The sequence below is a fragment of the Musa acuminata genome, chromosome BXJ1-9 (assembly GCF_036884655.1).
Source record: "Musa acuminata AAA Group cultivar baxijiao chromosome BXJ1-9, Cavendish_Baxijiao_AAA, whole genome shotgun sequence".
NCBI lineage: Eukaryota > Viridiplantae > Streptophyta > Magnoliopsida > Zingiberales > Musaceae > Musa > Musa acuminata.
The window spans coordinates 8,368,628-8,392,026 of record NC_088335.1 but is presented as its reverse complement, the minus strand read 5'-3'; the positions used below and the strand labels follow the sequence as shown (position 1 = coordinate 8,392,026).

General features: G+C 37.1%; 4 protein-coding genes across 9 annotated transcripts; all 4 read left to right on the top strand.

The window, feature by feature from the left end:
- The first annotated feature begins 1,662 nt into the window (after positions 1 to 1,662).
- On the top strand, positions 1,663 to 7,804 carry LOC135583219 (E3 ubiquitin-protein ligase makorin-like). Of its 4 annotated transcripts, none has more exons than XM_065082746.1 (8): positions 1,663 to 1,862; positions 3,683 to 3,770; positions 3,859 to 4,691; positions 5,766 to 5,835; positions 6,879 to 6,967; positions 7,061 to 7,163; positions 7,346 to 7,440; positions 7,530 to 7,804. In XM_065082746.1, exons 1-6 carry the CDS (start codon positions 1,852 to 1,854, stop codon positions 7,092 to 7,094), a joined length of 1,125 nt encoding a protein of 374 aa, XP_064938818.1. In that variant the 5' UTR covers positions 1,663 to 1,851; the 3' UTR covers positions 7,095 to 7,163; positions 7,346 to 7,440; positions 7,530 to 7,804. The 4 variants fall into 4 exon arrangements, with proteins under 4 accessions (XP_064938818.1, XP_064938817.1, XP_064938816.1 ...); XM_065082745.1 differs by having other exon boundaries at positions 7,524 to 7,804; XM_065082744.1 differs by having other exon boundaries at positions 1,664 to 1,862; positions 7,061 to 7,121.
- A 760-nt stretch (positions 7,805 to 8,564) lies between these two features.
- Positions 8,565 to 9,009, top strand: LOC135592985 (arabinogalactan protein 23-like). The gene has a single exon (XM_065082750.1). It carries the CDS (start codon positions 8,698 to 8,700, stop codon positions 8,872 to 8,874), a length of 177 nt encoding a protein of 58 aa, XP_064938822.1. The 5' UTR covers positions 8,565 to 8,697; the 3' UTR covers positions 8,875 to 9,009.
- Positions 9,010 to 9,159: 150 nt separating this feature from the next.
- LOC135592984 (U-box domain-containing protein 4-like) lies at positions 9,160 to 14,380 on the top strand. Of its 3 annotated transcripts, none has more exons than XM_065082748.1 (4): positions 9,160 to 9,553; positions 9,634 to 9,711; positions 10,500 to 11,330; positions 14,023 to 14,380. In XM_065082748.1, exons 2-4 carry the CDS (start codon positions 9,700 to 9,702, stop codon positions 14,080 to 14,082), a joined length of 903 nt encoding a protein of 300 aa, XP_064938820.1. In that variant the 5' UTR covers positions 9,160 to 9,553; positions 9,634 to 9,699; the 3' UTR covers positions 14,083 to 14,380. The 3 variants fall into 3 exon arrangements, with proteins under 3 accessions (XP_064938820.1, XP_064938819.1, XP_064938821.1); XM_065082747.1 differs by having other exon boundaries at positions 9,622 to 9,711; XM_065082749.1 differs by lacking the exon at positions 9,634 to 9,711.
- A 547-nt stretch (positions 14,381 to 14,927) lies between these two features.
- LOC135592983 (large ribosomal subunit protein eL31-like) lies at positions 14,928 to 17,124 on the top strand. The gene is made up of 2 exons (XM_065082742.1): positions 14,928 to 15,076; positions 16,678 to 17,124. Exons 1-2 carry the CDS (start codon positions 14,994 to 14,996, stop codon positions 16,955 to 16,957), a joined length of 363 nt encoding a protein of 120 aa, XP_064938814.1. The 5' UTR covers positions 14,928 to 14,993; the 3' UTR covers positions 16,958 to 17,124.
- Positions 17,125 to 23,399: the final 6,275 nt, after the last annotated feature.

The window sequence follows — 23,399 nt, the reverse complement described above, 5'->3', positions numbered from 1 at the left end:
CCCCTTCGTCCATATATCACCATGGACCCCACAACCTGCAAGTGAAGAGCGACGGAACGCTGCTGCAACAGTGTCTCTCTGTCTCAGCCACATGATGATGATGAGATTGCTGGTTCATTGATTGATCAAACACAACCGTCTGATTTCACTTGTCATTGACCCCCACCTAAGGCGAGAGGTAAAACTTACGACGGTGAGCAGTAAAATATATAGTTGATGTGAAAGGTAGATTTGTGGGCACAAGGAATCGGTGGCGTCCGTACACACTGTGAATCTTTATAGGGTACTGCGAAGTTCATGTCGTGAGTGATGAACTGCGGTGCGAGAGCATAAAGATCATGGCCTTCAACAAAATCTAACTTTGATCAGGAAGAACCAAAGGCCTACAAGAAAAGCAAAGGTCCTAAAGATGACAAGAAGGCCTGCATCGGCTCATTCTAGACTGAGGCAGCCTTCCTTTTCTTCTTCTTCTTCTTCTTGCCCATGACTAACTGTTACATCTCACTTTGTCTGGGTGTTGGTGCAGGGGGAGTTCTTTCTCTTTCTTGGGGCCTAGCTAGATGCATCTAAGTTTGGTGTGATGCAACGAAACAACTCTCCTTTCCAGTAAAGCAGACAAGATCTAGTGGTCTTTCCTTTATTTGATGAGGACTGTTTGCTTTCCTTTTTCACTTTTGAGTGGTGGCACCTTTGTCCGACGCTCATCGAGATATGAGCTGCTCCGTGAAGGGAAGAGTGCCATGAAGTATCATTGAAAGGTTTGTTCGATGCTCTCTTACTACAGCAAAAGCTCTTTGTCTGCAAATTAAGTTACAGAAATATATTTAGCAGCATTTCCCATGTCGTTTACTGTATCCGGTGAAGTGAAGGAGAAGGAAACATGAGTCGAAGAACAGTCTAACGCAAAGCATTTCTAGTTTTGCCCACTGGGTCGGGCCTGAAGCAGAACAATTCATATCGAGTGCCCAACCGAGCTACAGACAGAAGCCAAGATACTATAGATCATGGAAGAAGAACTCTCCGAGAAAGCAGTAGGCAGCAGATGTCCAACTAGGTCAGTGGGGATTGACAAACCGTGAGGTATTTGCCTCGTGAGCAGGCAGACACGTCGGTGTGATGAATGCTCGATCACAAAAGCTTTTTTTTTTAATGTCATTAATAGATAACAAGGTAATAAAATTTATTTTAGAAAAATAAATGCAAAAGACAGGAGGAGGGTACTATTTTATGTCAATTTATTATATTCCAGAATTGATATATTTTATGTCAAATGTATCTATTTTCGGTAAGAAAATAAAATGTATTATGCATTTCAAAGTATTTGATTTACATGATGCATTCATTTTTGATGCGCATGATGTATTTATTTATGTCTATACGATGCAACTAAAACATCTCATTTATATCCAACAAAATTTTCTTTAAAAGAAAAACATAAGAGCACTCCCAAAATTACAAAAAAGAAAAGCCATCCAAATCACCGAACCCATCACGTCCACGGTCCAGTTTTAGGCCACACCCACCGTCCGATGCCTAAGGTACAGGCGATTCAAGCCGTTCCACGGCCCCTTCTTTGTCTGTGATTACATCGGTGCCAACCACCACCCCACTCCGTTGCCACATGAGCGAGGCGCGTTTCTGTATATTAAGGGAAACGCAAAGACCGCTTCGCTCCGCCTCCATGGTCTCGATGAATGATAGGTGAGGTGAGGTCGTGCCGCACCGAGCCCTAAGACAAAGGATTACTTTTTTTCCTCCCCGATCTCTTCTCTCTCTCTCTCTCTCCTTTACCAACCATTCTCATCGTAAAGTCCGATCTCCTCGTCGCCTCTCGTCCTCTCTCTGTCGGCGATGTCTAAGAGGTCGGTGCTCCCTGCCATCCCTTCTTCCAATTTCTTACTGTCGATTGCCCGCGAATTCTTTGATCTGCTTTGCTTAATTCCATGGAATTTTTTTATCGTCGCTTCTTTTCCCTTATGTATAAGTGACTTTTCTTCTGTTATCGGCATTTCTTCTTGGGTTGATGTGACAAACGGGAAATGTGTGCTGGATTAGGGCATGGAGCCGTGGTCTAAAGTGGTTAGATTATATGTGCTCTTTGGTGCCTTTATGTACAGCCACTTGCTGTCTTGCATATGGTTGATGGGATTTGGGTGCTAGTTGGTTGTTAGAGTCCTCACCGCTTGCGATTATGGATTCTTATCGTTCTTTCCTTGTGGAACCATCTTTGATTGTGTGCTTTCTTCCAAAAAACATCAAATTTGATGGCTCCTTTAATGAAGGATGAGTGCATAAAGTGAGAGGCCGTTGATGGTTATTTGTTAACTATTTACGTATATAATAGACGTTTGAACCACAAGATTGTCAGATTTGAGACACAACCATGCGGTAGATGAACTGCTTGGGTAATCGTATCAGGGATAAGGTGGTGTAAGAAAAAAATTGCGGGAAACTTGAGTTGATTTTTTAATGTCTGAATACAAGATACTAGATGAAGTTCTGAATTCCAAGATGTTTCTGATGATACAGTTTGCTAAGAGCCCCAAACTTATGATGGTTCCTAAGGACCCCAAAGTAGAGAGGGTATAGTCTTGCAGCTGGCTAGAGACACTTTCGAGGAAGTTTGTTGCCCGACTTGGGTTCCTATGATGACTAGGAGGATAAGGGTCAGTATATTAACATTTAATTGGAATGATATTTGATTTCCCTAGATGAAGGGATGCATTCAGTCAAGAACTTTTCATTTGATTGGCCATGGTGGCAGCATTTTTATGAACAGGCATGCATTACCTCTCAATATATTTTTATTTTGGTAATATGTTGAAACTATGAAAGTGTTTAGGATTCAGATGCTGAGATATGAGCATTCACATGCTGTTCAATGTGATGTTCCATATTTACAAACTGGTGTTGTTTAAAACTAATTACAGGAATCGTTTGTGTGTGCATCATCCTCAGATGTAGGTAAATTTAGGTTGTTTTGTAAAGTGTCATGCTTGCTTTCCTAATTTCTTGTTAGATTTGGTGTATGATGGATGCCTTTCACAAAAATGTATCAAAGTACTTTCTTGGCATCAATTTTATATTTTTTTATTGCGGAGTAAGTTGAAAACATGCATACTCCAAAAGGAGTTTACCTCTGGATTTTGGCTTTCTGATTTTTATGAGGGGACGATAGGAAGACTTGGTGTATGTAGTGTCGAGTGATTGATCGATCAACACTCTCTTTTATCTTCTCTTTCCACTTTTGGTCTATAATCTCTTTGAGTTTGGGGTTTTACCTATTACGTGTAAATTCATCAATGTCAATTTTGTGGAGAACTCAAATGAATCATATCTCATTCATAAATTTAGATCTGAATATTCATCTGAAATTATGATATGGTTTTCTGATTAAGATATGTCAGTTTATTTTGTTTTGGGTGATCCAGTTGACAGTGAGATGGATATTTTTGTAGTCCCATTCTGCTTCTTATTGGAACATCAAATGATAACAAAGATTTTTTGAAATTCTACAAGTCTAATCCACATTTTGTAGATTGTTGTCCTTGGTTATTCTTTATGAATTTTAGATACACAAGAAAACATGAAGTTTAGATCTTCATATCTAGAATATTGGCTCTTTTATTCTTTTATTGTGACTCTCAACTACTAAGGAATTATGAATTTTTGGCTGATCCAGGATTCTTTGCAAGTTCTTTCTGCATGGAGCATGCTTAAAGGGGGAGTACTGTGAGTTTTCCCATGATTGGCAAGATCAGCCCAATAATGTAACACAACTTCTATTTGATATTGTTGTTTTTCTTAGGGTGCATACAGCATTGCTGTAACTTCTTTTGTGCTTATTCTTCATTACAGATATGCACCTTCTACCAAAAAGGAGTGTGCTCTTATGGTAATCGATGCAGATATGACCATGTTAAAGTTTCTCGACAACAAACATCGCGACCATCATCGTTAAACACTGCTTCTCATGTAACATCAGATTTTCATCAAGTTACTCTCCCTGCTGTAGTTTCTTTGACAAGAGAATATAATCCAGAACCAAGCACATCTGTAGATGTGTCAGCAATGAGCCTGGCTCATACATTGCCGTGTAAACCTGCCTGGACAAAAGCTTTTGAAGTTGATACTTCTTTAAACGATGAGAGTGGCCCTTGTCCTACATATGTTAGCCCTGCTGACCAACCAATCTGCGGTCCTACATATGTTAGCCCTGCTGACCAACCAATCTGCTCTTTTGCTGCTTCTGGTAAATGTCCTCGTGGAGATAGATGTCCTCACATTCATGGTGATTTGTGCTCCATTTGTGGAAAGCATTGCTTACACCCATTCCGTCCTGATGAAAGAGAGGAACATATAAAGATGTGTCATAAAAATAACAAGCACCTTGAAGCTTTGAAATGCAGTCAGGAGATAGAATGCAGTGTTTGTCTTGAACATGTACTTTCTAAACCCACCGCAGCTGAACGGAAGTTTGGGTTGCTTTCAGAGTGTGATCACCCATTCTGCATTTCTTGTATTCGAAATTGGCGTAGCAATTCTCCAGCATCGGGCATGGATGTCAACAGTGCATTAAGGGCCTGCCCAATATGTCGAAAGCTATCATACTTCGTCATCCCCAGTGTCATTTGGTATTCCACAAAGGAGGAGAAACAAGAGATAGTTGATAGCTACAAAATCAAGCTCAAGTATGTCATTATTTGACCTTCTGCTACATTCACCCAATAATTGTCAAATTTCATTGTGTTCTAATTTCCATAAACCATGTAAAATATGTGATGCCTAGTTGCCTACACAAACATTGTGACATAATTAGTCTGATCGCTTGTGATGTATATGGAACTAATTTGTTTCTGGTCTAACTTGTTAAGTTCCAATCCTTTAGAAACTAACTTCCAGAAAAGAAAAATTAAAACAAAAAGGACGAGTGAACCTGTGTAACTGTAGAGCTGTTAACTTACTGTTTATTCTGCTTTCTCTGTGTCAAATAACTTTGCCTTTTATTTTTATGAAAACAAGCAGTGTACATTTCAGGGTAGGAGGACCAAGAGATCATTACAAGGTTGGACTTGTTTAAATCAATGAGCTAGTCAGGTTTTGAAAATTCTTGTCCAAGATCTGTTATGATCAACCAAGATCCTTGATCTCTAGTAGGAGGGTAAACTGTTCCCAATTCTGTCTGCAACTACATGTTGCCTGGATGTTCAAGAAAAAAACTCTGCCATTTTTCAGTTCTGCAAAAATTTTAATAAACACTTTTCTTTATGGTTTGGACTGTGGATCATGCGGCGGTTGAAGCTATTATGGCTTTGAAATTGAATATCTTTCTTCTCCCTATGGTATGTCAAGTGCAAATTTTCTTGCAAACATCTAAATGTAGGCTCAATATGCCTTTATTTTGCTTAATCAGGATTTTGGGACTAATATGTGGTTATGAGGGAAAGGAGTTTGATGGAAAAGATATTATCACAAGTTAAAGCTAGAAACTTTCCTTCTTCGTTATGGTCTAGAATGGAGCCCATAGGTCTACAGATGTAACTTATTTCTGAATCATGTTTATTGAAGCTATTCATACATCCTATTGCCATCTCAGTTTGATAATAGTAGCTGATTTTGTTTATATAAGCATGTTTCCAGTGTTAGGTAAATCCTGATAGCTACAGTATATTTTGATTATGGTCAGCTTTCCTTCATGTGTGGCTGAACATGTTACTTAGAAAAAAATAATTTGCTCTGGATTAATAGCTTTTGTTTTTCGGCAGGTCAATTGATTGCAAATATTTTGACTTTGGAAATGGGACTTGCCCATTTGGGACTAGTTGTTTCTACAAGGTATATTTGATTTGGAATTCCTCTTCATGTCACCTAGTGGGCGGAAGTTTACATTTCACACTTCTACTAATCTAATATTGTACCTACCGTCAAAGTTGATAGCCTCCTTTTCTTTTCTTTTACTGAAATAAGACAAACAAAAGCATTCATGCTCTTGCATCTTGTCTTATAAAATCACATTTTGTCATGCTTTCAGCAATATTTTCCACTATAAGATAATACTAGGAAAACATCTCACAAGATTACGAGGCTGAGTAAGTTTAATTAGTGATATAATACTTTGATAGGGAATCAAAGATACTAGAAATGCAGGATAATATTTAATAAAAAAACTTATTTGAAAAAACTAATCGTGTTGGACCATGCCTACGGTCAACCATGAGCCATCCTCTTCAACTATTTTGTAAAAAAGTAAGTTTTCCTGTGATGAGAGTTTGATTTGCTGTGGATGAGATTTTTGAAAGTCGAAACCTGAAGACGGCCAATGAGTCAATTTGATCCTATTTCTGTTTTATACCTGATGTTCTTTTCTTGTGGTTACTTTAAAACCTTAAAGAAAATTTATGAAATTTAGGTTTGAGTTTGTCTCCAAGTGTCTAGCTCACATTTTGATCGACTCGTTAGCTTTTGTCTTGTTAGAGATTATCCTCTATAGAAAATACAGAGAGACACTAATTATAATCAGTTTAGTAAAAGAAAGTATATTGTGTTTTTTAGGCCAGCATAACCTTTGGCAGGTGCAGTTCGTCACTGGAACTTTTTCTCAAGGATGTGACATTGTTCATAAACCTGTTCAAACTATTAAGAAATTATTATGATGCAAGATCTCGATCTCTATCATTTTTTTTTGGGGTGTTTTGCTGATTTGTTTACAATATCAGCAGTGTCTTATATTTTATTATGTTTAAATAATTCACGATCTACTTTTGATATTTGTGTTGTTTCATTATTCGTTTGCTTCAAATTCATTGATGAAACTCATTTACCATTTTGATATTCGTAGTATCAGTTTCTGATGAAACAAACAACATTAATCTTTCCAGCATGCTTATAGAGATGGTCGTCTAGAAGAAGTGGTACTACGCCATCTAGATACTGAAGATGGAAGCACCGTTATTGCCAAAGATATTAGGTTTTGCAATGATTTTTGTAGCTTGTTCAACAATGTAGTAACCTTAAAGGAATATATTTGTGACTGACTTTCTTTGCTTGCTTGTTGTCTCAGGCTTTCCGACTTTTTCAATGGATTGCATCTCTAGGATTATATTGCTTGTCTCTAATAAAATGTAAGTGTGGAGCAAGATGCTTATACAACTTTTCCTCAGCTGGTAATTTTAGATTGAATTGCAATTATCCGTCTTTTTGATCTTTCTAGTACATCACAGTTATGTTTCTACGATCACTATGCAAGATAATCATCTTGGTTTTATTTTGATAATTTCCCTCATGCTTCCTATGCTGATATCATCTTGGTTTTGTTCATGTTCTTGGTACTCACCTTTATCTGCAGGAAATATTTATGGCCAAGCAAGGTCATTTTACTGCCCCGGTCCCTCCCTCTGCGCTGAAATAGATGTCAAAATGCTATCAGAGAAAACTTTCAAGGTAAAATGTTTCTCTAGCGTCTTATTTTGGTATTTCTTGGAGTGGCGTATTTTCTTGGTCAGTTTACATAGTGTTTTGTCTAGGTGCAGATTTGTCTCTGGTTTTGAAGGAGGATGATACTAGTATGAGGAACGTCATTTTGCTTGGCCTAAATGTCGGTTGGAATTTGTGTTTGCACAAGTACGAACATTAAGTACAATACAGAAAAGGAAAAGACTTGTATCATCGTCATCATATTTGTTTCTGACAGAATAGTGCATATTGAAAATTTGCCGTTCTGTAATTACATTCAACATTGTTGGCAATCGGAATGGCTGTGTTTAGAAAAGGAAGGTCTGAATGTTACAAAGTTCACATTGGTCAACCTGTGTTAATTGTTTCTTAATCTCCTCCTGCCCCCTTCTTTAGATCTTCCGACGATGATGTGAAACCAGAGGACCTCATTGACAATTCACCCGCTTTTTACTCCACGATGTTGGAATGGCGTGCCATTGAGCTTCTAACGTTCACCTACATGTTGATCGATGTGATGTGGGCATATCCTCTACTTTGTCACGCGGCATCAAGATCTGTGCACCCACAAATCACCCATCTCATGTGCGGATTCGATCCCATCATCATTCGCAAATTAAAACAAATTAATCCTTTCACGTAACCCCACGGTCACATCAATTTTGCTTAGCGATACATTGTGATCACCTGCTCGTGATAATCATATCTGTAATGTTTCCCTGTGTATTTTCCCATAAAAAACAAAATCCCAAGTGCTTTGCTCTTCTTATAAATCACTGAGCTTCCATCTATCATCATCATCATCATCATCATCATCATCATCATCATCATCATCATTCTAGTGAAATGTCACACCTGACACCGGGCAAACAAGTAATATATATACATATAATCAACACAAACCACCGCCACATGCATGAGGCATAATTGTAGTGCATATGTAACGTATGAACGAAGGATTCGGTCAACCGTCAACGGAGCGTTCCCCGAACCCCCATTTTTCACGAACATGCGTGCACATAATCCCCCCACCACCGCAACGCACGGCTGTCACCGCCAGCCACAAACGAAGGCCACACCCGCCCATACGTCTATAAAACCCCATCCCACCTTCCCTTGTTTCCTCAGGCCTGCAAAGGAGAAGAAGAAGAAGAAGAACTCACCAACCCATCTTCTTCATCTCAGCTTCCAAGCTCAGGAGGCGGTGCTGCTCCGGCCAGACTCTCTCGCCGTCCACCGCCAACAATGGAGATGAAGAAGATCGCCTGCGCCGTCCTCGTCGCCGCCGCTTCGGCAACTGCAGCCTTCGCTGCTGAAGCCCCCGCCCCTTCCCCCACCAGCGCCTCCTTCGCGGTTGCGCCCGCTGTCGGAGCCGTGCTTGGGGCCTCCGTCCTCTCCTTCTTCGCCTTCTACTTGCAGTAGCCTCTCGCAAGGAGAAAGAAATGGATCCTCTCTCTTTCTCTCTCTCTCTCTCTACATATATATGCATATTGCATACACATGTTTGTATGCGAATAGCTGAATAATTAATTGAACGCATTTGTTGACATCCTTCGATATCTGTTGTTCATTTCATTGAATGCAACGCACTTGATGATGATCAGATATATAGTAGCGCCATTATCAATCACTTGATTCTTCGATGAGAATTTGCCTATAGATTCTTCCTTTTTATTGGAGCATCTATCGCATGCCATACACACGGAGGCACTTGTAGTGCAAGTGAATCTGATTCCAAGATTGGGAATGAGATCCTAACCCAATGTTGCTTGGTTGGGCTGACAATGACTGATCTGATCGCAACGTGGTGTTCTAATTGGGCTTGAAATGGGCCACGAAGCCTTAGCGCAGCGAAAGACGTGTGGAACGAGGGAGAGGTTGACTGCGTCAAACCCCGACGCCCTAGCGCAGGTCTTGCCGGTCCTCTGCGATACTGCTCTCCGCCGCGAGGTCCTTTACACCGCCAAGCTCGCTCTCTTCCCCAGAACGGCTTCGTGAGCTTCCTCTTCGAACTGTTGCGAACGCGAAGTTTGCGTCTCTTTTGGCGAATCGGTGGAGACGAATCGGAGTGGGGAAGTCCGGTTGTCGCAAGATGAAGATGGTTCGTTCTATATATGCACCTCATTCCCATGTATTAAACCTGCTATCACCTGATAAATTCTTGACCAGATGCAAATGTAGGGTTTCGCTTAATCGTTCCAAGGTCGCATCTTGAATGGTTTTTTGGTCGCCGAGGAACGTACATGTATGGATTTAGAGGTAGTCCCTTTCTTTGTTTTATCGACAGGAAAAGTTGGTTAAAGTCGAATTTATTGTTCGATCTTACTTGTTAATGTTACGCAGTACGTGTTACGTTAGATCGAACCCAAGTCATATGTATTAATCCTCTATCCTGCACTCGTTCTGCTGTTGATTGGATTGTGCTACTCTTGTTCTTCTGTTAATGTTATATATGGCCCTGTCTCTTAATTTGGTTGTGCTGCTTTTGTTCTTCTGTTGGCATCAAATATGGCCGTATCGTAATTTGTTTGTGCTTAGAATTGTATGCTTCAATGCAATCATTATTTTTGCCTCTGTTCTCAGTCTAATACATGTATATTATCATACCTCTAAGATTCTTAGTCTGATACCCGGGCTCATCAGGTGGCTTAATCACTTACTACCTTGTCCTTGTAAACATTGAGCAATCTGCACACTGTTTGTAAGGGAAATGTGGTTTTAAGTTTGCCGGAGTTGCATGTACTCTTTCATGAATATACAGCATGAATAACGTGTAATTTTTCTTTATTCCTTAGAATTCCATAAATGGATTTCGTACATGCACCGCGAATTGGGCATGAGACCTTAAATGACCGTATATGTTGTTGGTTTAGTCGATGCAGTCAAAGACAAATCCCTAAGTCAAGGGGTATAAAAGCAGGAATACTTATTTAATTTTTATTTACTTCCTAAGACTTTGTTCCTCCTCTCCCTAAATTCATACATCAATTAGTGCATATCAGCTTCATTTAGAGAGTCATGTCTGACTGTTGTATTATTCTTCTCAGGCCATGGATTCTAGGTTTGATATATCAGGTGATGAATCCAAAGTCTTTGAGCTGATTGAAGATTTGAAGAGTAATTCTACAGATGTGCAGAGAGCTGCTACAGCTGAGCTGCGTCTTCTTGCTAGACACATGGAAAATAGGATGGTGATTGCAAACTGTGGAGCTATAAGCTTGTTGGTTGGTCTGCTTCATTCAACAGATCCAAAGACTCAAGAGAATGCCGTGACAGCCCTTCTAAACTTGTCACTAAGTGACAATAAGATTGCCATTGCAAATGCCAATGCCATTGACCCTCTCATTCATGTGCTTAAGACAGGCAACCCTGAAGCACAAGAGAACTCAGCGGCAACATTACTTAGCCTTTCAGTAACTGAAGAAAACAAGCTTCAGATTGGACGGTCTGGTGCTATCGGACCTTTGGTAGAACTTTTAGCAAATGGAACTCTTCGAGGAAAGAAAGATGCAGTATCAGCATTATATAATTTGTCAACCTTGCGTGACAACAAGCTACGGATTGTGCAGGCTGGAGCCATGAGTCACTTGGTAGAGCTGATGGACCCAGCAACTGGTATGGTTGACAAGGCTGTGGCTGTTTTAGCAAACCTTGCAACTATACCAGAAGGAAGAAATGCAATTGGTCAAGATGGTGGTATCTTTGTACTCGTGGAGGTTGTTGAATTGGGGTCTGCAAGAGCAAAAGAAAATGCTGCTGCAGCTTTGCTTCAGCTGTGTAAGAATAGTGGTAGATTTTGTAGTCTAGTTCTTCAGGAAGGTGCTGTGCCTCCATTGGTAGCATTGTCACAGTTTGGTACACCACGTGCTAAAGAGAAGGTATTGTCAATTATATCTTGTTTCTTTTGCTGCAGTTATATTATCATCTTACTGCAAGGCTTCTCTTGTTTTACCAGTGACAAATTTTAAATAATTTAAATTTGTAGCTCAGAGATCAATACTAGAGTTTTTGGTTCGTGTTATTTCTGCTTGTGGGCAAAGCTGACTATTATACTCTTAATACTAAATTTACTGTTCGAAAAATGCCAATGTTTACTAGTTCGTGCCATTTTCCTTGCTCTTAAATTTCTTATCTTTAGATTATTCTAATTTTTGTAGTTTCTTTCATTATATATGCATATGCATGTTTTAGATCATTAAGAATAGAATAAGCTAAACGGCATGTTGGCATATATGAGTTTGGCTAGAATGGTTTTATAAGATAAATAAGGATGGTATGTTGGAATTTGGATATCATGCCTATGCAGGTCCAGGACCAGCATGGGACATGTCATTGCTGTTCTCTTCGAAGTGAGTGAGATTATGATGCTGCAATAGTCATTAAATTAGTATGTAGAGTTAGATGGATCTACTACTGAGAGATTAAGCTCAAGCATTTTAGATTATATGGTCCTTGGCCTATCATATCCAAGTTATTAAATCAATTGAGATAGGTTGCGACCATACTAGTTCAAACCTTGTCGGTTCCAGCTTTTAAGCTGGATGTGGTACTTAGGAAAATATCTGTTTATTGTGCTGAAGTTCTGATGATAACCGGAACATGGTAGGAATGAGTGGCCCATAAGTGGCTTCATCCAAGAAACTTCATGGTAGTTTAGGTTCCAAGTTCAAATGATGTACACTAGAGTAGATCATCAATAAAGAGGAATGAAGATTTACAAGTGATCTAGAAGTCTGAGTTAATTAACACTTGAAAAGTGATGCTCGTATCTTTTCAAAATTAGTTTTGCCAGTTATGGACAATATCATAGATGTCAGGAACCAACAAGAGATATAGATTAAACATTTTATTTTAGAAAATATATAAAACTTGGTAAGTGATATAAAGATGCCAAATTATCTGTTCTTTCTTCTTCAAAAACAGTGTTAAGCATGGTTGCTAATGCTGGGTATCCCTGTGACACTCTAGTGATATGCTGGTGTTACATCTTGAAAAAAGAGGATACATGTCATGGATATTGTTTTAGAAGTATTTTAAATAAATAGGATTATATATGATAAACCATATATAACCCTTATTTAGAGTATTAGATTATGTTGTTAAATCATTATATGGTACCAATATTTAACAAGCATCCCCAATCCATTCATCAAAAATACTCCAAAAATTATAGAACAGATATAACAATATAAGCAAGACAACAACGTGAAATTTTTTTTTACAACCATAATTTGATTCTCTAAATATACATGCCTTCAAAGACACATGGATCAAGAAAAAGAAACTCCTAATTTAAAGTTCATGAAAAAGGAAAATATTCCAGTGTATCCTATTTCTAAATAATTATTTTATCTTAGACCATTCAAGGAAATATACAGCACATATATAAGAAGTATCCAAATGTATGAGTACTGATATCTTACATATACTACATATAAATAAGTCAAGCACTCAGTGTCTTTTCACAATAATATTTAAAGAGCTAGTATCGGAATATCTTGATCTGAACTTCGGGTATAATTAGAAGTGATGCTTATTTTAATATTGACAGCGAGATTATTGTAACTTCGTTCTATAAATCTGGAAAAGAATATGGATAATAGATGAATGTGATACAAGGGATGAGAGTGGAATATATGACTTTGTTGTTTAACCTTAGAAGTTTTGAACAATTGAACATGACAAGCAGTTTGTGGAAATTCATCTGGGCTAGGCTTTTTGTTGAAAAGCTTGAAAATGTGATCATTATGGCTGAACACATAAGCATCGGAATATGGAGGATTGGGATGGAACAGATGAAATTAACTTTAATATTGGAAGTTTAAATATTAAAGAGTCTTGAATATTTGTGGGGGAACTTCCTATTTTGGGCTAGAGTATGATCAAGATGGTTAGACGTAGCATCGGTGATCTTGTCTTGGATTGTCACTTTTTTTTGTCTTTTGGATCGTCACATTTTGAAAGAGCAATAGGAACACATTCCAGATTCTTATGAATCAGCTGATTAAGTAGATGGCAGAGAGTTGATGGAGGTCATGAGGGCACGTCAGATAGTGGTTCTGAAGAGTTAACAGGGAGATTTTGGGTAGTCAGACTTTGGTTATAGGATGCTCCTGAAATGTTAAGAATGTATGTACGGTTTCCAATGTAGTTGTTATATGATTTTCTTGCATTGTTGTGTGGCTCTTAGATAATCACATCATTGATTGACATTGTTATATAAACAAAACCACTGAAAGGTTTATGATAGGTTCCTGATCTATGGATGAATTGATCTTGACTTGTGGCAATTGCAAGCTCATTGGTTTCTAAAGAATGGTTTCTACTTTCAAATAAAACTTTATAATCGTGGTTTCAATCTTAGATAAGAATGCATTTGCCATCTTGTTTTATTGTTCTATTTCTCAACCTCTCTTGACTTATTCCTATGGTTAAACACCCACCCTCATGGTTCCTTGAACAAAGAGGAAGCGATAGAACATGACATGTTTTTGCCGAGTCAAATTATATTATTTAACTGGCGATGTTACTAACATGATTATGTGCTTTTTCATCCTTTTTGTTTCTAAGGCTCGGGCTCTTCTAAACTGCTTCCAAAATCAAGGTTATCTCCACTCTGGGAGGAGGTGATTCATATCTTCAGGTTTCTCAGCTTCGTGTAACAACAATTCAAATGCAATGGATTGCCCTGACTGTAACTAGCTGTCTATCTTGGAAGTTTCAAAGCATTTCAATCCAGATTTGCATGGGATGCTGCCTTGTGGAAGAAACACACTAATCTGTTTTGCCGTGTTTACTGGTGTCTGTTGATTCTTTTCTCGTTGTAGTCTTATTGTGTATGTTTGTAGCTGATCAAGTTATGGTCATCTTTTATTTCTGTAACTTGTGACTTCCATCCTTAAGGAACTTCCATGTTAAATTGTTGATAGCCTATGATGTTCATCAGACTCCCTCTCTGAACCCATTTCTCGAGGAGTCCTTTTCGTTAAGAACAACATGAAAACAAAAATTCAAGAAAAAAGGAATTTTTTTAGTTCTATACTCTGCATTGAATCTTTTCTCCATCACGTCTTTGTCACAACTATTTATGATTGATAGTAATGTTCCTTTTTCATCGTTTAACTCTGTATCATATAATATCTTTAGTTAAATTAAGAATATTTTAATTGTTTTATGGTTTCAACATCATAACTCTTCTTCTTTCTTTCTTTCTTTCTTAACCTTAATATTAATTTTTTGTTCATAGTATTAATGAGTCTCATCTAACCCTCATAATTAAATTCCAAACAGGCGTGGCCTTGGACATTCGTAGTTGGGTTGATCGGTTCGGTCCAAGTTGTAGAGCACAAACGATCGGACCGAACCGGCCTGATCGCTAGGCCGGGTTAAGTCATTAGAGGGCGATCTCGTAATTTTAGGGCACGTGAGAGTGCACTACGCTCTATATATTACCACTCGGTTCGACCGACCGTGGGTTTCGTTATACTCGCCGCGAAGGGTTCGAGCTCGGTTTCTTTCCAGGGAGAGCGGCGGCAGGGAAGATGGTGGAGAAGGGCACCAAATGGAGGAAGGAGGTGATCACGAGGGAGTACACGATCAATCTCCATAAACGTTTACATGGATGGTATTCTTTCCGCGTATCACTCTGTCTTCTTGGTTCTTTTCTTTACAGTGGTAGACAACATGTTTTCAAGGGATTTTGTCAAGATCGTAGTAGTTCGTTTCTCATTAGTAAGCCGAAGTGGCTAATGCATGTCGAGATGCAGCCTTGGTCATCCTCTTGCATCCGATGTTTCTGCATCTATAAGTAAATCGAACCTTTCGTATTTGTGTTGCTTAGGAACATCATAATAGCATTTCTGTGTTTATTATATGCTCCGCCAATTAATTTGAACTTTCATACTCATCTCTCTGCTTTCTTTATGTGGTTATTTGTATAGCAAAGCTGGGAGATCCAATTACACTTTCTATAGATTTGAATTTTGATTCATTTATGAGAATGCCGTAGATTTATATAGGAAGTGGAAATTTATTTATTTAGTAAAGTTAGATTCATAGCCAAAGATGATGCGATCAAAATGGAGAGGACGAATGTTACGTCTAAAGGGTTATGTTTATGTTACTATCGTTGCTCAAACGTTAAAAGAATGTACATCATTATATATTGTCATTAGAGGACTCTATGTGGCAATGCATTAGGCTTCTCTGAATAGCTATTTATTGTTCTAGTGGAGATATTGCAACCGTTTACTGCTCGTGAACTCGGTTGGTATGAACTTCGAGGTCATGAAAGCATTTTGCAACTGTCATAAGTCAGGTAACTCATGCGGACTTGTATGCCTGTGCTGAGGCATGCCAGGCATGCAATATGTATCAAATGCATCAAACATATAGCTTTCTTATTCCTCCAAACAAGGGATTGGCATATCTCTCTGAAGAGTCCAGCAAGCTGAAAAATCTTGGTTTCAGTAAGTGTTTGATTATAGGATTGCATCAATGGATTCAGTTTGCAGACATGTGATCATTAAGGACTGTAATCAACCATCGATTTTCATCAGTTGATGATTAAATTGTATATCCTTTTCCGCACATCCAAGCATGGTTTCCTTATTATGGACTGTTTGATTGTCCGTTATGCAGTTGTTAATTGTGCATCATATTGCCGCAACTTTGACCCAATGATTGAATTAGCTTTTAGGCTTTACCTTGTAGCTGGAATCTCAGAATGTCCCCTCAAGAACTCATTAAGGATTCATATTCCTTCATATTCTTAATATTTACAAGAGATTTTACAGATTTTTTAGTGTGCATTGGCATGCTGCAACACACTGCCTTTTTGTAAACAATTCAATCTTGATTTTGGGTTTTGTTAATATTTTTCATCTTATTTCTTCGTTGCAAACTACAATATTGTTCTCATATGGATGCAAGGCCTTCGATCAGTCCAACATGATGATATTTTAGTAGGTTCCTCTTTCACCATGTGACTGCCAGCATTGTGCAAGTATCTTGAAGCATGTGTTCTTTGAACTTGCTATCATGCAAGTTAAAAACAAGGGTGTTTGTGTTTGTTAAGAACATACAAGTTCGGAGGAAAGCTGTGTGCTTGTGATTACAAGGTTTTTGTGGGTATCATCTACACTATAAGGCAACGGCTGCAATTATATATTATTCATTTTTTTTTCTTTTTGCTGATGCTCATATTCCTGTTCTGTTAACGGGCAGCACATTCAAGAAGAAGGCTCCCAAGGCAATCAAGGAGATCAAAAAGTTTGCACAGAAGGCCATGGGCACCACAGATGTCAGGGTTGATGTGAAGCTCAACAAGCACATATGGAGCAGAGGGATCCGAAGCGTGCCAAGGCGAGTCCGGGTGAGAATTGCTCGGAAAAGGAACGATGAGGAGGATGCCAAAGAAGAGCTATTTTCTTTGGTCACAGTTGCCGAGGTCTCACAAGAGGGTTTCAAGGGATTGGGCACCAAGGTTGTCGATGAAGCAGACTAAGTTCCGAGTCAGCCATCATCCTTGTTTGCAATAGACACACTAGTAAGTTTCTATAGGATTTCTGGTGCGTCATATTCCTTTTGTATTGTTTCCGATGAATGTTTGAGAACTGTCATTTCCCGTGTTTACTTGCCTTAATTGCAGCATCTATTTTTAACCTTAGAATACACACTGATGGTTAAAATTGCTTTCTAGGACTGATTTTTCCAAGAAAAAAAGAAATAATTTGTGGATTTATTAGTAGCTAACTTGAATGGGTTCTTACGAATGTTGGTAGCTGACAATCTTGCTCTTATAAATAGAATGTACCTTGAATTTTTAATGGATTACATACAATATTAGAGCTCCTTGATTGTTGTTCCATTGGTTTTAACACAATTGAATTGACATGGTATAACTTGATGCTGTTTACCTTATTTAATTATTTCATAAATTGGTTTCTCTAAACAGCTTTGCATCATAAGGTGTTCTTGTTTATTCTATCAACTGAATGTTTGAAATGTTTGTATGGGTTGATGAAGTACGACTCAGTTCAACGTCATACGACAGATACATAATCCATTTTATTGTGCTAAGATCAAAACTTTGTGCTCATTTAAATGTGCATGCATGCAAGCCACGATGAACTTAGCACTAGAATCCTAAGAAATCTTGTTTGATCTTGCAAACCAGCAGAGCAGATCTACTACTCGTTGCAAACAAACTAAGCCAGTCTATGCCTACAGGAAATCATTGTGCTCATGCATTCAATTTCTTGAATGCTGAAAATGATAAGGCATGATTTCAATTAGATGAGATATAATCTTCATATTTGTATTATTATCACTTCCATTGTATATATATATATATGTATCTATATAATATTTTTTTTTATTTTTTAAAAGATAAGATTATGCATTCTCTCTCTATGCCCTCCCCTCTCATCTTTCTCCATTGTCCTGTGCCCTCCCCTCCCATCTTTCTCTGTTGTCGCTGTTGTCACTTGTGACTGCATCCTCCCCTTCCGTTAACGTCTCGACACGGAGTTGATGGTGTCAAGAAGATTGACAATACAGGGATCATAGGTGCTCTTAGTCTTTGAGAAAATAAAGAGCACTAGATGAGAATTAAAAAAATACCTCTAAGAAAGAATTTATACTCAAGACATCATTACATCTAAAACTTAAATAAGACACGACTCTTATTATATTATTAACAATCGATGATGCTGAAGGAAGAGATGATGTAGCAAGGCAGCTCCAAGTCAAAGTCATCCCAACCCCTTCATTAAAAAAGGCATGATTTCATTCATTGAGATAATACATATTTATATAGATTGTGAGGAAGTGACTTTCCTCAATCATATGCTCAAATCATATACTTAAATTTATAACTGATCCTCAAATCACATATTGATTAGGGATTAAAACACGTAAGGAATGTAAAATTATCATTTCATATTTGCCTATATATGATCTTTTATCATGTCCCCGCAAGATTGAGCTTCCATCAATGATATCAATCTTGGACCGATGCAATTGAAATATTCTATGGGCGAGAGACTTTGTGAAAGAGTTTACTAGTTTGTCAGAAATATAGATGTGAGAAACATATAGTTGATGCTTGACAACTTGATCTCTAACAAAATGGAAGTCGATGACAATGTGTTCCATGCATGAATGGAACATCGGGTTGGCGCCTAAATAGGTGGCACTGACATTCTCATAGTATATTATAGGAGTGGATTGAGAGATGATGTCAAATTCATATAGCAGATTGGTGACCTAATTGAGTTATGTAGCGATAGTAGTGATGACTCGGTATTCAACTTCAGTGGTATATATTGCAATTGTGTTTTGTTTCTTGAAACTCTAACCGATCAAATTTGCTCCAAGAAAGAATGTAGGCTATTGTAGATATTATGTCATAAATATTTATTGTCCAATCAATATTGACGAAGACATGGAGATGAAGTGATGAGTGTTTACGAAGGAGAAGGCATGGAGATTAAGATATCACGGAATATGTTTTAGTGTAGACCAATGCACAGTGGAGGGTCGATGCATTAATTATGATAATTTATTGACTACAAATGAAATATCTAGTCGTATATAAAATAAATACTATAAAGAACTAAGTACTTGTCGATACTATGTGGGATCCATAATAGGGCTGATATCCTATAATTTGAGTAACTCAATTGTGGAGAGTAGGGTGATGATTTCTTTGGCATTCCATATATTCGTTTTTAATAATAGATTTTGAATGTATGTCTTTTGAGATAAAAACAATTCAGAAATGATTATTGCTTCCACTCCTAGAAAGTAATTTAAGGTTCCCACGTCTTTGATGGAGAATCAATCTACCAATTGCTTAAGAAATTATTTGATCTCCATGAAATTATTATCTGTGATGATAATGTCATTCATATAAACTAGTAGATACATAATATATCTCTTTTGTTATCATAGGAATAAAGAGGCATTTTGGAGTTGACAAAATCGATTGACATAAAAAAATGAGCCAAGTTTGGTATACCATACTCGTAGAGCTTGACGAAGTCTGTAAATAACTTTTCGTAGTTTACAAATATAGTTTGGATACTAAGGGTGGATGAACCCAAGGAGTTGCTGCATAAAAATATCTTCAGTTAAGATCTTTTGTAAGAAAGCATTATTAATATTTAATTATCGTATATGCTAATCTTGAGTGATTGCCAAGCTCTGGATGAGTCAAATTATTATTTGTTTAATAACTGGACTGAAGATCTATATGGAATTAACACTTTAGCCACTAGATGTATTTTGTATTTAGCAGTGGATCCATCTGGGTTTCACTTAATTTAAAAGATCTACTTATGCCCGATGACATATTGTGTGGGATGAGATGACACAAGGGTCCATGTAACATTATGGAGTAGAATATCATATTCCTCACACATGGCTTTGCGCCATTGTAGAGATTTTTGGGCTTCGGTGATGGTTGTGGGTTTAGTAGACTCAAGTGGAGAGTTTATAATAGCATAAAGATTAAAGATTTGATGTAGTTGAATATGTCATTTTTGGAGCATGTAGTCACATGATGTCTAGGCTCAGTGGTATTATTGGGTTGTATTGAAGGTATTACAATTGATGAAGAGTTAGTGACACATATCTGATTAGGTTTATGCACTTTGGTGTCACTTTGTGTCAGAGTGTTGCTTCATTAGGCATTGTAGACTCAGTTAGTAGAGAGGTAGATGGTGAAATTATAGAGGCGACAAGGTCCTGTTGAATTGGAGTAATAAGAGAGTACAGGTCTAACGGAAAATTATTGGTTAATGTGGTGAGAGGTGTGCCTAAGGGGGTTTGATGTGTACTTATATGAACCCAGTAATTGATCATTATTGTACTTACTCGCATTACTAAATAAGCAAGATTTTGAAAGAAAAATATAGACTAAACAAAAAGAATCTAATATGATATAAAGATCTTTTAAGTTTAAGGATCATAGCACTGAAAAACATTATGTTCAAGGGAGTACGCAATAAAGATGCAAGACTTAGATTTTGGTGTTACCTTGTGTGAAACATAGGGGCGTAGTTAGATAGAACATAAATAACTAAATACTTTGAGTTTCTAAATGTTTGAGGTTTTGTGAAATAACTTTTTAAATGATAATTAATGTTGTTATGATTTGGTTGAGCATGTGGTTAATGAGGTAGAATACAATTTGAAAGGTTGTTAACCAAAAGGTTTGTAGCATAAAGGCTTAGTATATGAGGGTGAGACCAGTATCAACTATATATAGATAAGTTATTGTATATCACATATTGAGAGATAAGTTGTTAGATCTTCATATTCACCTCGTCCATCAGAGTAATCTATTTTAATGATAAACTAAAAGGAGTTTTCGATCACATTTCTAAAATGAGTAAAAACTATGATGACTTCGTATTTATGTTTGAGAGGATATAGTAATTGTATATTTAGTGAAGTAATCTATAAAAATGATAAAATATAAAATTATCAAAGGAATGATTGGGTAGGACCCTAGACATCACTGTAAATGATTTCAAGTGGTTTGGGACAAGATATGAAAGATGTTTCAAAAAGTAGTTTATAACTTTTATTACTTAGGTAAGTATCATGATGAGCTATAATTCTACTTGATTTAGAAGTTGGAATGGAGTAATGAGAAATTAGTTATTATTAAATGAATGATAATGAGTGACCAAGGCGACGATGTCACACATCGATTAAAGCAACAACTAAAGCATGAGCGATTGACTTAGTGTTTTATGAAGCTGACAATCACTCATAGATATTGTCTTTATTCTGAGAACCAAGAGCACCCCTGTGCTCAAATCTTTTATAAGAAACGGTTAAGAAAAAACTTAATATATGTGTTATTTTGTTTGTAGAATTAAGAAACAAAAATAATGTTTCTTTTGATGTGATATACACACAAAATATCATCGAGTGTATAAATGTTTATGTGTGAATTAAGTGTTATGGAACTAGTGTGAGTAATAGGGATTCCATATTGTTACCAATGATAATGTATTTATTGCCTCCATATTAGGTACAAATAGATAAACTCTATAAATCAGAAGTGATATAATAAACACCAAAGTCAATAATCCAAATGCTTGGAATAAGTAGTTAAAGTAGTCATTATGTTTGCTTGTGACTAGTTGAGTATAGTAGTAGGCTTGGGTCGAGATCGATAGACCTTTATTATGTGGCTAATTTTATCGTAGAGTTGACAGATGACTTTTTGCTGATTATTATTATTGAGACACTAGAACTACTAGTAGTTGTAGTTGAAGTTATTTCCTGAATTATTTGGGTTGAAGTTGCCACCATAGTTGGAGAGTTGATAGTGTAATAGAGGATGATGGTCTTTTATTGAAGTTTTTGTTGCTTTGATTATCTTTTTCTTTAGATTTTTGATTAAATCGAGGTGTGATAGTTGTCCAATCTTCCTCTCTTCTCATTTCGGATATGTTTTGTGATCAATCAGCTTGTCAAATAGTTCTTCGAATGACATTTGGTGAGTCATGTGCTCGAATTGCTACCACTAATTCTTTATATTCGTCTCGTAGGCTATTAAGATTATAAATAATGATTTTTTCATCACTTAGGAGATGATTTATTAAAGTCAAATCATTTATAATATTATTTAGATTTTATATATAATCAATAATAATACTTCCCTCTTATATTATTTTTATCAAAATAGATAAAAGACTTAGGATGTATGTGCGAGAACGATTGGCAAGTGTGGTTTGTAACTTGGACCATGCTTCTGCTATAGTACTATATGAAGATATTAATAATGCTATGGAATCAACGACTAAGGCTTGAATGATTTGTAGAATAAGACGATCTTGTTGTAGCCATAACTTGTGATCATGATTTGTCATTGAGATGAATTCTTCTAATATTTGAATTTTTTCTAGTGGACAACTAAGAGAGTCATTGATGTAGCCTAATAGATCATATCCAAATAGAAGATTGGTAATGTGCTTGCTAAGATGTATAGTTGCCACCTTTGGAGAGCTTGAAAAGGATTAAAGTTGCTACATTGATAGATATAAGTCTTGTAGGTTGAGATGAACTATTATTTCTAGAGAAAATAATAATTGAAGCATCATATATAGAGAGAAGGAAGATATGCTAAGAAGTTGTTGTAATCTAATAAGAAAAATTCAGAGCCAATTAATGGTCTAATTTGGATGCATAGATGATGGAGATATGATCTATTGTTGGAAATCAGATTTGAGAAGTGCATAGGGGCGGATCTGAACTGACAAAGGAGATCAGATCTGAGAAATGCATAAGGGAGGATCTGATTTGAAATGTGCAGAAGAAGACGATCTCTTCCTTCCTCTCCTTAATCCTCTTGATTGCGAGGGCTGATAACAGAGTCAAAATGATGGTGGTAAGTAATCGACTATCGTTGAGAGATTGACTATATATCTGAGGTGCTATTGAGTTTGGCAGTTGACGAGAAGAGGACGAGGATGCTGATGAAAATGTTGAGTAGTAGATAGGAGCGTAAGGAATGCCCATTAAACAAAACAACACGACGATGAAGGATCATCGAAGAAGCTGGTCGATCATTAGATGAGGCTAATCGTATTAGCAAAGTGGAGTAGATATGTTGCAAAGCAAATCTCCCTAAGAGATTGGTACGAAGGAGTTGTGTGTATTCGTCTTAGGTGCAATACTAGAATATGAAAGTAGGAAGAGTTATAAAGCAAAATATAGCTAAGCGAGGAAGATAAATAATAGTTGCTAACAAATTAGCAAAGTAGAGGAAGAGAGACCGAGTAAAGGATGATTTCATTCATTGTAATAATAAGTATTTATATAGGTTGTGAGAAAATGATCTTCCTCAATTATGTGCTCAAATCATGCACTTAAATCTGTAATTGATACTCAATTAAATGATCCTCAAAGATTGAGTATCAAAACAT